General features: G+C 47.4%; 1 protein-coding gene across 5 annotated transcripts in view; it reads left to right on the top strand.

Annotated features, from left to right (window-relative positions):
• Window positions 1–6: 6 nt before the first annotated feature.
• Window positions 7–12,445, top strand: part of DIP2B (disco interacting protein 2 homolog B) — a 62,787-nt gene continuing 50,348 nt past the window's right edge. For all 5 annotated transcript variants that reach the window (XR_005952350.1, XM_041400300.1, XM_041400299.1 and 2 more), the window contains exon 1: window positions 7–182. Coding sequence is in view for 4 of the 5 variants with exons in the window: in XM_041400300.1 (XP_041256234.1) it covers window positions 101–182 (82 nt within the window). In the remaining variant the exon portion in view is untranslated. The remainder of the gene's footprint in view (window positions 183–12,445) is intronic.

Genomic DNA, 12,445 nt, shown 5'->3' with positions numbered 1-12,445 from the left:
CCGGGCTCAGCCATGGCGGAGGCTGCGGCCGCTCCCGCTCCCCCCGCGCCCCGCGGCCGCTGAGCCCCGCCGGACCCGCGCCCGGACCCCGCCCGCCGCCATGGCCGAGCCCGCGGCCGTGTCCTCGCTGCCCCGCGAGGTCCGCGAGCAGCTGGCCGAGCTGGAGCTGGAGCTCTCGGAAGGTGAGCGAGGAGCGCCCGGAGCCCGGCCGGCCCGGCCCTGCCCGCGGGGCGCCGCGGAGCCTCCGTGTGAGGGGCCGGGGGTGGAGGGCTGCGAGAGGGGGTCGGGAGTGGCGGGGGTGCGAGGAGCCAAGCTCCGGGATCTGTGTGGGAGGACCGGGGGAAGAGGGAAGGGCCCGGCCGGGGCTGGGGCTGTGTCTGAGGGGAAGGAGCGCTGGGAGCATCCTCTGTGCGGGGCACCCCCGAGGAGCCCCGGGGAGAAGCCCCGGAGGGGCCTTCACCTGCCGGCGGTGGCTGACCTGACCCCCCTCCCTCCCTCAGGAGTGTTTTTTTTCCTTGTGGCCTCTTTTCCGTAGCTCCCGAGCCCAGGATGCGGAGTGGGAGCGAGAGACCCCGGGACAGGCTGTTCTGGGGCGGGGGAGTCGCAGGAACTTCGGGCACAATAATGACGGCAAACCCTCTGTTATTCCCACTTTCTGAATAAGTTCTTTTGCCATAATTGCTTCAGAGCATGCGCTTTTTTTTTTTTTTTTTTTTTTTTTTTTTTTTTTTTTTTTTTTTTGGTTGTTGTTGTTTCCTTTTTTGCATGGGTTTGCCTTTGTTCCCCAGCGTTTAAAATGCTGCTCTCGGTACAGCTTTGTTGTGAATCTCCCTTGTGGAGCCGGAGGGCGAGGGATGAAGCTGAGGCGGAGGGGGAAGGTTGCAGAGCAGGTAGCTCGGATTTGCATAATTTAAATTTTCCTCCCCCCCTATCAGGGTAGGGAACTCGATGCCAAAAATCAGTGGCTTCTCAGGAGGGTTCACTGCATGGCTGGAATAACCAGAGAATCAGAATATCTTCAGTCGCAAGGGACCCTACAAGGATCATCCATGTCTCTCTTAGCATTAAAAATTAAGAAAAATCAAGCTGCAGGCACATCTTGCTCTGTTTATCCCAGCGCCTACAGCGCACAAAAGAGACTTATTGACTCTTTGGAGATCAGGAATTCACTGCCAGGGTGAGCTGGGGGCTGTCAGCCCCCGCTGCCCACACTGGCACTCAGGGCTTTGCCAGCAGAAAAGGCCGTGGCACTGCTTTCCTAACACAGCTGAACCCCTGATGTTGGCTGGCTGGGGCTTTTGTTAACTCTTTTCCAGATAAACTTTCTGCAGACATTTAACTAAAGTGATAAAACTTTATCTAGTGTTTGCTTTCGGGGACTCCGTGATAGCAAAGAATGAGGAATGGTGGTGTTGCTCAAAATGTAACATTAAATAGGTTTTTAAAAGAATTTGTTAAATGTTTTAAGCGTTTGCTTGGATTTTCTGAGGTTTGTTTCTTGTGGCACTGAAAGCCCGTTAGGATTTGATCCTGTGATAGATTGTACTGCAAACTTAAAAATAAATGAACTCTGTTGCTGGACTGGCTGCTGTGACATCCCACTAATCTTTAACGAGCTGCTCCAATAGCTTCAACTTTGGTGCTACAGAGTGAAGTTTTGTGGGTTATGTAAGTAATTCTCTGAATATTAAATCCACTGCCCCTTTGTGAGTTTAATACTTGGATTTCTTAATATGCATATCAGGGATTTGTTTGTGCAAATCACTTTTTCCTGTCAAAAAACCCACGAGTACAGAGAATTCTGGGTGGCTGTGTCCCCAAACTCTTGGGAACATATTTCAGGGGATGTTGTTGCTGAGATAACTGAGCTGTGGGAAGGGGGAGTGAGGTAATGTCATTGTGGAGTTCTTGAAAAATACGCCCTAGTTTGAGGCTTAAGCTGAGGGATTTTGAGGTCTGTGTGTGCATTGTTCAGCTGAATATAACCATGGGCTGTTGACAGTAAACAATATTGAATAGAAGCATTTTATTAAAAATGGCAGCAGGGCTCCATGTGCCACTGCTCAGTTGTTGCTCAGATAAGAACGCTTGATCCTTTTTTTGCCACCCCCTTGCTGCAGCTTCGATTGTCTCTGACTGTTGACTCTGTGAGTGTTTCTGTCAGGTTTTTTGCATAGGAACACCTCATTTTTGGGAGAGGAGGGGAACTGCAGCTGCTGAGAGTAGCCCAGGGTCCCTGACAGCTGGAGCTGGAGATGGCTCTGTCCTTGATGGACGGTGTGACAGTGGGGAGTACCTGGCTCCAGGGGCTGGGAGCACAAACACTTTGTGTGCTGAGCCTTGCAGTGAATTTCATCCAGGCATTTGCTACTACTAACCACCACAGAGTAGAGAATTTACAACAAAACAGGGGGAAATATAGTATTAAAACCTTATCTGGCGTTGTGGTTGTGAAAGGTGCTGCGTCAGCAAGCAGGATGCAAAGTGGAGCAGGATTACTTTAATGTATGCTGGAAATAGAAATCAGAGTTTGCAGTGATGAGCCATGAGAGTTTCTTAAGGAGCAATCTGTGCAGACAGAGGCAACAGGACTAATTATACCTCTGGATTATTCCTTACTGAGCCTTGTGGTCAGTGCACAAGTAACAGTCATCCCATCGCTGCGTGCAGTGGAAATGTCTGAGCAAAGGAGTGGGACGTGTTTCAGGAAACATTAATTGTTCATTAATCAACAGAAATTGCATCTTACTCTGTGTCTTGGGCCTTGGCGATGGATTTGAGACCAACTCATTCATTTCTAAGTGTGCATAAGAATTCATTGTCTTCTGTCAATGTGAAGAGCATTTAAACCTGAGTCTAAACTTAGGGAGAGCTTCCCTTCCTTCACAGAAGGGATCAGTGTTGATACCTCTGAGGAAGAATGTTCAAGTAACAATATATCAGCTGAGAATTGGGTCATGGAGCCGTGGGAGACCTGGAACCTGCTCATTACTCATATTTTCCTTCTTTTTTCACTTTTGGGATATTTTTCTTTCTGGTGCTTTTCTTCATCTGTCAGTAACACCCACATTATGCATCACTAATGATGGGAAGGGCTGTCTTTGTATTTACATCTGTTTCTGTTTGATGAGTGAAAGTGCTGGGGATATTAACTTGATTTAACTTCAACTTTCCCCCCGTTTTCACACATCTGTGAGTGTGGCAGCTCAGTCTCACCTTTGGGTTGAGCTGCAGCCCTGAGTGAAGGTGACTTCTGATCCACCACACGCTGCTGTTCCTTAGAATGCTCTCAGTGTCTGCTGAAGGGTGCCCAGAATGAGGTAAATGTCTGAATTCATCTCCTATTCGGTGAAAAATGTTAATATTAAAGCACTTCACCACTGGGCTTGGGTGTTTTTACACCTTGAGTGAAACATTCCAGTAGCTCCTCTCACATCAACCTCATCCCAGCTGTTAATGGAGCTGGGAAACTCTGGAATATCCAGACTCAAAGGCTCTAATTAGGCACGTTCAGAGGGTTTGTTTCACACGGGGCACGTTTTGTGAGTGTTGTACTGCCTGTGTGGGGAAGCGTGCTCTCCTGGAGGTGGGAGCTCTGGCTGTGACAGCAGGACAGCCCCACTGCAGGGCCCAGCCTGGCTCTGCAGGGGTTAAACACCCACAGAAAGAGCTGATTTGGCTGCTGGGGTTTGTGCCACTGCGGTTGCTGTCTCGCCTGGTGTTTCTGACTAGTAAAGGGGTGCCAGTGGAGAGAGCCCCAGCTGGAGATGCCCAGATACCCAGGGAAGGGCAGGGAATTCCACCTCGTGGTAACCAGGAGCTCCTGTGAGCAGCTCAGGCCTTGGAGGTCATTTCAGCCACTGCTGGGCTCTGGGACAGGGTTACTCCCTCCAGCCCAGTGAGCAGGAGCTGGTTTCTGTTTGCTTTCCTAGCTAAACACACGTTTGCTGTCTGGTTTGTGACTCTGGGTGGGTGTTGCTGTGAAAGGCTCCGTGCACCTGGGTTTGTTCCTTTTAAAGCTGAGGCTCTGTCTGCAGAGCAAAGCTTTGTGTGAGGATTTTCAGAGGAAACAGAAGGATGGGGGCTTGTATGGAAAAAGGAGTATCAGCAAAAGAGTGGAAACTCAGGACTGAAGGCAAGCCAAATAGGATAGAACCTTACTGGAAGAAAACATGTTGACTCAAGCAAGTGGGTAGAGTCTTTATTTTGTTTGGCTTGAGAATTTCTTACAGAATCAGGGTATTTCTCTGATCTTTTAAAATTGTGTGTTTCAGGTTGCAATCTTTGATTGCCAGGCGCCTGTCAAAGTAGGTGAGGACCTTTTTTATAGATTAAGCAGCTGAAGCACAGAATTTAAATTACAGAGTCAAAGGAAGTAATTGTCTGAGCAGGGACTGGCTGTATGGATTGTGCTGAGTGAGCAGAAATGTTTCACTTCAGTTTCTTCCCCCACTCAGGGAGGAACTGTGGGCAAAGCACAGAAAAGGTTGAAGAAGAGCTTTATAAACATAAGCAAGTTGGATCTGATCAGCCTGTAGCTAACAGGACTTACAGGTGGTTTTTGTGCATTTATGCAGCATCTCACCCACAAGTCTTGCATTAGGCAAAACCAGAACTGGGAAAGCTTTCATGTTGCTTCCTTAATTTACCTGCAGGACTGGCAGCAGATGGGTCCTAAATCTGCTGAGAAATCTGTGCAGGGCTTTGACGCAGCCTCTGTGTGCAGGTACAGTTTGAGAGCTTTGAAATGCCTAAAACCCTCCTGGAGCTGTCACTGGGAGCTGGCTGTGCTCACCCAGGGATCATCAGCTTGCTTCTACAAAGATCCCAATAAAGATCCCTCATCTGCTTTCACTGTAGGTGAAATTGTATTTTCTTTAGCTTCACAGCCCAGGAAAAAGTGAGGTAAGCGTGGGGCGCGTGGATTCCGTGCAATGTCTGTGTCACAGGAAAAGGAAATCCAGCTCCAGTCGTGACCTGGAGGAGCAAAGTACCAGATCTATCACCAGTGCAGCAAGCAGAAGGTCCACAAGATGATCACAGATTTCTGCTCTGCAGATGGTCAAAGCAGAATGATTTAAGTGATTAATGGTTTGGAGAGAGGGAGTTAAACACAAATACTGGATGAAATATTTTGGCTACTGTGAGTGGGAGTTGGGTTTACTGTTGGTACATGATTGAAGCATGTAAACGTGGGGAAGGGGAGGAAGGTTTTTGGAGCATCCAAACTGGAATAATAAAAAATACCCAGGAAGGTTAAAGAATGTGCATATTTTTGCGTTGTCCCTTTTATACTTAGGAAATGAGGAGCGAGTCTGGGGCTCTTTTTAAAGGCTGCAGCTTTGACCCTTTGCCTTGGGGAGAGGAGGAAATTAGAGGCTTTAAAGAGAGTCCTGCACCTCCTCCCTGGTTGCTCCTGTGAAGCTTTGCTGGATAGAACCAGTTTCCTCAGCTGGGTGGAGGGGACATCTGGTAGCAGTGGTTCCCAGTGTGGATTTTGTGACTGTCAGTGCTTCCAGGATGGGTGATATTTGCCATTTCAGCTGGGTGCTCAGGCTGGCAGCGTTCACCAGACCTGTTGGCCTGGCGCAGCTGCGCTGAAGCCGCATTTGGAGTTTGCTGTGGTGTCCTAGATAACTGATCTCCAGTTTGCTATTTTGAATGCTGTAGCATGAAATATTGAGTAGGAAATGCGATGGGTGGCAGAGGAGCTGCACAGAGCTGCTGCTCTTCCCAACGTGCAGCAATCCTTGGAGCTCCAGAGGGAAGGGCACGTGAAGCACCCCCCGTGTTTCTGGTTCACTGGTGATGATGTGGAAAGGGTGATGGTTCCTTCCTGATTCCCTCTCTCTGATCAGTGTTTGTCATGAAGTTTTCTGTTCGCTGGATTTATCATGTTTATTCAGTGGCAAGTTTCAGGAGCCAAAGAGTGAACTCATGGTGAGCATTCCCCAGGGATGGGCAGAAGCTGGAGAGTTCCTGTTTGCATTTCTTTCAAACACAATGTGCAGATAATTTCTTAGGATGGTTTTCTTTAAACCGCGTGTCTCGGTTATAAAAAGCATTTCCTGAATCTCTCAGTGAGTTGCTCAGTTGCTTTTTTGGACATGGATTCATAGAGAGAGGAATTGAAGCATTTCTCTCTGTTGAGGCAGATTCAATCCAAAATTTTTTTTTGGAGGGCTTGTGAAATCAGGGACGAGTCATCAGACCAGGATGTCTCGTTCTATTAATTAGAATGGAAGACTCTTAGATTTGCACCGTGTGTGAGGAAACAGTGATTTATAGCTAACGGATGCTCTGCAGGCAGCAGCATTCCATCTGCTACACGAATGTTCCCATTGCATTTCATGAAAAGCCTTGGGAGAAGCCTCACACCTGTATTTCTCATCTTGAATCATGTTCTGGCTTGTTACTCTTGCCTGATATTTGGAGTAAAATGCCTGTTTCCATCAGTTTGTGTTCTTTCAAACTTCAAAGCCAAGAGTTTGTGAATCACATCACTTGAAGTAAACATAGGCAGGACGTAAGTTTAAGTTACACAGAGTTTATACCAAAGATAGTAATGTAATAGTAACATAACTTTCCTTGCTGTGAGCAATCACCTTGTTTTATTTAGTGTAACTTAAGCTGATAAAAAGGAAAAGGAAATAAAAAAACGCTTAAAAGTTTTAGCACTTCTCTGCCAACATAAACTCTTTCTAATTCTTGTTGACTTGAGAATTGCTGATGCAAACTAGGTCTTCCTGGCCTCTGAATTCCACAGGGATGGGAGCCCACAGAGCCTACAGGGCATCCATTAATACATTTTATGGACCCAGGATTCCAGTTCCTGCCTGAGTGATCGGCGACGGAGCCTCTCAGAATTGTTCCCCAGCAGTCAGGCAACCTGCTTTCACCAGCTCCATGTCCCTAGGGAGCAAAAACAACCAGGAGAATTGTATCCCTGCCTGATAAAATTAGGTCTTCTGTAATCTCCCTCGGAACAGCCGGATGGCTGGCTGCCTTGAAAAACATATGTTTTAATGCAGGAATAATGCATTCCATTTAGGATGGCTGTAGCCGTGGGAGCTGGGTGACTGAGTGCATGGAGAGCTCCCATTTTGCCTCTGGGATCAGGACTAATGTCAAACATCAGGTCTAAAGTGCAGCAGTGGAGAAGAATTGTTTGGGATGTTTTTCCTGTCTTTTGCTCTTAGGAGGGATGTTGTTCCTGTGGCTTAGTCCTAAAGGAGTTGGACAAGTGAGCTTTTTATTGGAGATAAAGTGTAAACTGCAAAGATGAGTCAGTGTTTATATTCCTGGATTTCACCTCACTGCATTAAGAAATTTACTTGGGAATAGCAACACTGGTGTTCCTCTAATATAGGTTTATAATTCATTTCTCTGAGAGCAGCACAGGTGACTTCTGGAGGAAGTTCTGCTTTATCTTCTTCACAGAAGGGAGCCCCCAACACACACCTGATGCTGAGTGTGTAGGACCAGCCAGGGGAGATTTTGGAAGTGCTAGGTTTGGAATGTCCAAGCAAAGTAAGTTCTGATGGGACACTTGGCCATAAATTGGAAGGATGTGATCAAAGAGGGAGTGATGCAGCAGAAAAGGTCGAGGGCTGGAAGATTTGGTTTCAGGCCCTGTCGCTGTGTGTCATTCCAGAAAGGGCTGTCAGGTGAGGACGTGCTTGAAGGAGTGTGTTTCCTTCAATGCATCAGCTCTTCATTTTGGGTGCTAATTAGCCTACGAGGAGCCATTTCAGTTTGAAGCACCTTTTCTGGAGATGCTGTGACTTGCTCCCTGAGAGCAGCAGCAGGGTACATCAGGGTGGCCTGATGCACCTGCTTGCTTTTTCTGGTGCTTGTATCTCTAGCATCAACTTTCTCTGTCATTTTAAGTGTGCACTCCTCTGTGATCCCACAGAGGAGCTGACCAGCCAGAAGAAGCCCCGGGGAGGGGAAGGAGGCTTTGAAGTTTTGTGCTCCCTTTCTAGCAAGAGGTAAGAGCAGAGTTAACAGTTGTCCAAGGTCACTCTGGGCCGTGGTGTGAGGAAGGCGAGCGCTGGCCGTTCCTGCTTTCCTGTTCTGACATTCCTGCTCACAATGTGCATTGTCACTGGGGTGAGGACAAGGAGAGTTCCTCCAAGGAGCTGGGAAGTGACATGGCAAATTCCAGGCTGTGATTATTCACCCTGTGATGGAGAGTGGGGTCAGGGAGTCAGGTGATCAGAGCTGGAGATAAAAGTCCCTGATCCTCTGTGGTGCTGGTAGAGAATAAACAGATCTGCAGTTATTAAATTCTGCAGTCTTTTTTTCCCCCTTAATTGAATACAAGTGGAAAATGCCTATTAAAGGTGCTCCATTTCTGGCATTCAGGAGATTGCTGTGTGTCCCGTGGGATGTTGGAGCAAGTTCTGATGGCATCTGCAGGGCTGCTGGTGGTGTGTGATGAGGAAAGGGGATGTGCTGCATCTCCAGGCTGGAGAGAAGCACCTCTGTTGTGTTGTGTGTCCTCAGGAGCTGCACCCCAGGTTTCATAACAAAGCCCTTGGCAGCAGCGTTGGCTCAGGCTGCTCTCACCTCTTGGCACCTCACTCTTTCCATCTCAGGGAGCTCAGGTGCTGCGGCTCCGCTGAAAGCCGTGAACTTTGGCAAACTGCAGAGGGCATGGGATGAAACTTTTAGGAATCTAAGTTGTATTTCTTAAGAAAATACCAAACTTTTCACTGCATTTCATGAGCAGTGAAAGAACCAAAGTATAAATTATTTTGAGACAGTTTTTTTGGGATTTTGTGTCAATCCTGGCAAAATACTGAATGTGAGACTGAAGCCCCTTGTGTTGCAAAAAAGAGATCTGTGAATGGCCAAGTGCTCAAGTGCTCGTGTAAATGTTTTTTGAGACTGAGACCTGTGTTTATTTTTAGGGCAGAAACTTTAAGTGATCCCTTGTGGATTAAAAAAAGAACAATTCTTATTGTAACTGGAATGAAAACCTCCATTCTTACGCAATTTGGGGTTGGAAGTTGCCGCAGTGAAAAGGGGGAAGTATTGTTATTTTGAGTTCCCAAGCAGGAAGGAGGGGAGATGCACAGGGGTGAGGTGAGCAGCTTGGACACAGAGCAGGGGACACAGAACCTCTGTGGCTGAGGGGATGTTGTCACTCACACTGTGACATGTGCAGTCTGATTAGCAAGGAGTGGATGTCTCACCGTGCTGCGTGTTCAGGAAGCTTTTCCACGATGGTGATGGTCAGGTTTGGTTGAACATGATATAAACCCATTGTATTTGTGGGCTTTCTCCTCTCTGCTTTAAATTTTCAAGTCCTCCTTGAAGATGTCCTGATTTTAAAAAGTCGTGTGGTGCAGAAAGAAGTCAATTACTGAGTCCCAAATAGGGAGAATTGTGGATGAAGGCGAAGCAAATGAGTCAGATATAAATAATCCTATTATGTCTTGGCTGCAGCCACACCTAGAAACCTTGAGCAAACATTTCTGTGTAGTTATTCCTGTGTTTGATACACTTTACTTGTTAAGTCCTGTTTTAAAATTGCAGCATGTAAAAATTGTGTAGGGCCAGTTGCCATTAGTGTTAAGGACTTGGGAACATTGTTTTAGTCATTTTGACCAGAAGCACAGGGACCTGAGTTCATTTGCTCTCATATTTCCCCAAAATCAGAAAAATCTGTAAGCTTGGAGCTGGTGTTGCCTTGCAAGGCTTTCAAGGCAGTTCTTTTTGCAGTAGGCCTTCAAAAAAAATCTTTGGCAAGAAGAGCAAACAGGAAGATGTAATTACCCTTTGCCTTTTGTGTATCAAGTCCTTGTTCATTGGACAGAGCTTTGGTAAAACACTTTTAGAAGTAGCTGCTTGTAGCATGGAAGCTGTAAGGAAAAGCATTTGGATCCAGCTAAGTCATACCTGATGTTCCTGTGATTCCTGTCCTGTGTCTTAGGGGGTAATTACTCACTTCATGGTGTGGGTCTCCTCTCTTTCCTAGTGGATAAACTGATTTTTAATAAATCTGAACAAAGCCGTTTTTCCAGCTGTGACTTTAAGAAAAAAAAGAACATTTGGACCTTTCTCCTCCCTGCCTCCTGTGATTCCAATTCCTCTGTTGCATCTCCTGTACAGGGGGACCTGAAATCTCCTGAAATCTCCTGTTACCTGTGGCTGTTGCTGAGTACCAGAGGTCGGGGTTTGGATTTTGGTTCTTGTCCAAACACGTTCCCTTTGCTTTGCGCTGTTCTCCTGTACTGCCTGCTCTCCTTTTCGTGGGAAATGGGATCCTCTGGCTCAAGAGGGTTGCAGGGATTTGTCCTACACACCACAGTCCTTCCCTGCAGGGATCCTGCTCAGCTCTCAGTGTGCAGTGGCACAGCTGGGGGTGTTCAACCCCTTCACTTCCCTGTGGGGTGTGAAGGTGATTCCTGCTGTTGAACCCAATGGGAAAAGACAGGTGGAAATCAAGGTTTACATACTGGAAGCTGTCAGGGATGTGTTTATGGAGGCTCACACCCATCAATGTTGAGTCTGCAGCAAAGGTGACATTTTCTCTTTCTCACCTTCCAGATATTTTAATTGGATTCAGCGAAGCACAAGGGAGGGAGACACAAAATAAGGGGCTGATGGTCATTAAAAAGTTCTCCAGGATGCCAGAACTTGGCCTGTTCTCCTAGAAAAGTAATTACTTGTTTATGTTCTCTTAAAATGACAGAAGACCTTCCTGGGAATGTTTAAAATGACAGACCAAGTGAAATGGTGTGAGCACAGAGGAGAACACAGAGCACTGCAGGCTCCTCTTCCAGCAGAGGCACAATGATTTGGGCAGAAGGATAAAAGGAGAGAGCTGGCTGGAGAACTGGAGAAGGAGAAAATAGTCTTCTCTGAGAGCTGAGTTTGGCTTCAGGTTGTGGAGGATCTGACCTTGGTACAACCAGGAGTGTGTGTGACTTTCTGGTGCTCTCACCCTGCAGTGGAACCTTGGGCTGTGCTGGTGCAGCTGCTCCTGGGTTTGGATGCAGGTGCAGAGAAATTCACAGTACTGTACTGGAATCCTTCACACCATGAGAGCAGTCTGTAAAATAGTCCAAGAAAGGGAGATGGAAGGGAACTAGCGAAGTAGAGAGACCTAGGGAAATGTCAGAGCTGTTTTTTCTATAATTCTGCTGTCAGAGCGAGCTATTTCAGAATAGTTTTCTGTGGGTGAAGTGTGACAAGAAGTCCCCAAGAGGTACTGTCACACTGGGGTAAGCTTGCAGTCGTTGGATTGTTTCCACCATTCAAGGAGAATGTTTGAAGCTGTTTCGTGGATTCTTAGTTGAAAGGTGCATTTCTGCTCCTTCAGCACATTCTGCCCCGAGCAGTTGCAGACAGATCTGTGTCTTAACTCACTAAACCAGTTAATGGTGGAGCTCTGAGCACATTGTCTGCTGTCTCCTGTGACATTGTGTTGGGCATGCCAACCAGAAGGACTGTGCTGGCTGTTCCAGGGAGTTCCCTGGCCGAGGGGAAAAGCTGACTTGGGTTTCCTGTGCTGTCCTTTGCCTGTGATTGCGCAGGGTGCGAATTCAAAGCCTCCCCGTGTTATCTGTGGATGGAAGCATATCTGAGGAGGAAGAAGGCAGCAAGGCCAGGCAATGTGCCAATTGCTCCAAGCCTTTGTTAGAGACTAAAGGAAACCTGAGACCGTTTAGGCACTGCTGCATCCCCAGGGCCTTTCTTGGGAAGGAGGTGAGGGCTTGGGAGTGATCACACACCTCTGCATGTCAGTGTCCATTAGCTCTCGGGGCCCTGTTGGTGTTTGAATTCGAAGATCTTGTGTTGAATTGTCAGGATTTTCCTCCTGCGGGTCTGTCAGGAGAGCTCTGACCCCGTCCATTGAAACCAGACCATGGGGAAGGATCTTCTGCGTGGAACTGGTCCCCTCTGGGACATCTGGGCCCACGTGTGACTTCCCTCTGCTCCCAGGGCAGGACATGTCTCCACTGGTCAGGCTGCCTTGGCTCTGGGCTAGGTGCCTCTGGGATGTACTGCTTTCTCCATGTGATAAATTCCTCGTTCTCATCTTGCTGCATGCAGAAATGAAAAGGAGAGACAAGCTCGAGTATCAAAATAAATGTCATTTTTAAACAAGTGCAACCAAGCAAATTAAAAATGGGCAAGATTTCATGTTCAGATCTCTACTGTTCCTTTTCCTCTGCATGAAAAGAATTTTGGAGTGATTTATGGCTGTCATGCCAGGCTTCTCAGCACTGTCTGTCAGTTGAGCGGTTGATTTTGACAGGCTGCACTTCTGGGCCAGGTTTTTTTTTTTTTTTGGTTCCTCCTTTTAGAGCTTTTAACATGAAATATTCAATCCTGCCCTGTGCACAGCACAACTGATTCAGGTATCACGTTCAGGGAGCTGGGACCACAGTGTTGGGTCATAAGCACATCCTGCATTTGTGGCTTCTGTGTG

This window comes from Onychostruthus taczanowskii, unplaced genomic scaffold (genome assembly GCF_017590055.1).
Source record: "Onychostruthus taczanowskii isolate IOZ18803 unplaced genomic scaffold, ASM1759005v1 scaffold178, whole genome shotgun sequence".
Taxonomy (NCBI): Eukaryota; Metazoa; Chordata; class Aves; order Passeriformes; family Passeridae; genus Onychostruthus; species Onychostruthus taczanowskii.
This window is presented reverse-complemented; position numbering and strand designations above follow the sequence as displayed.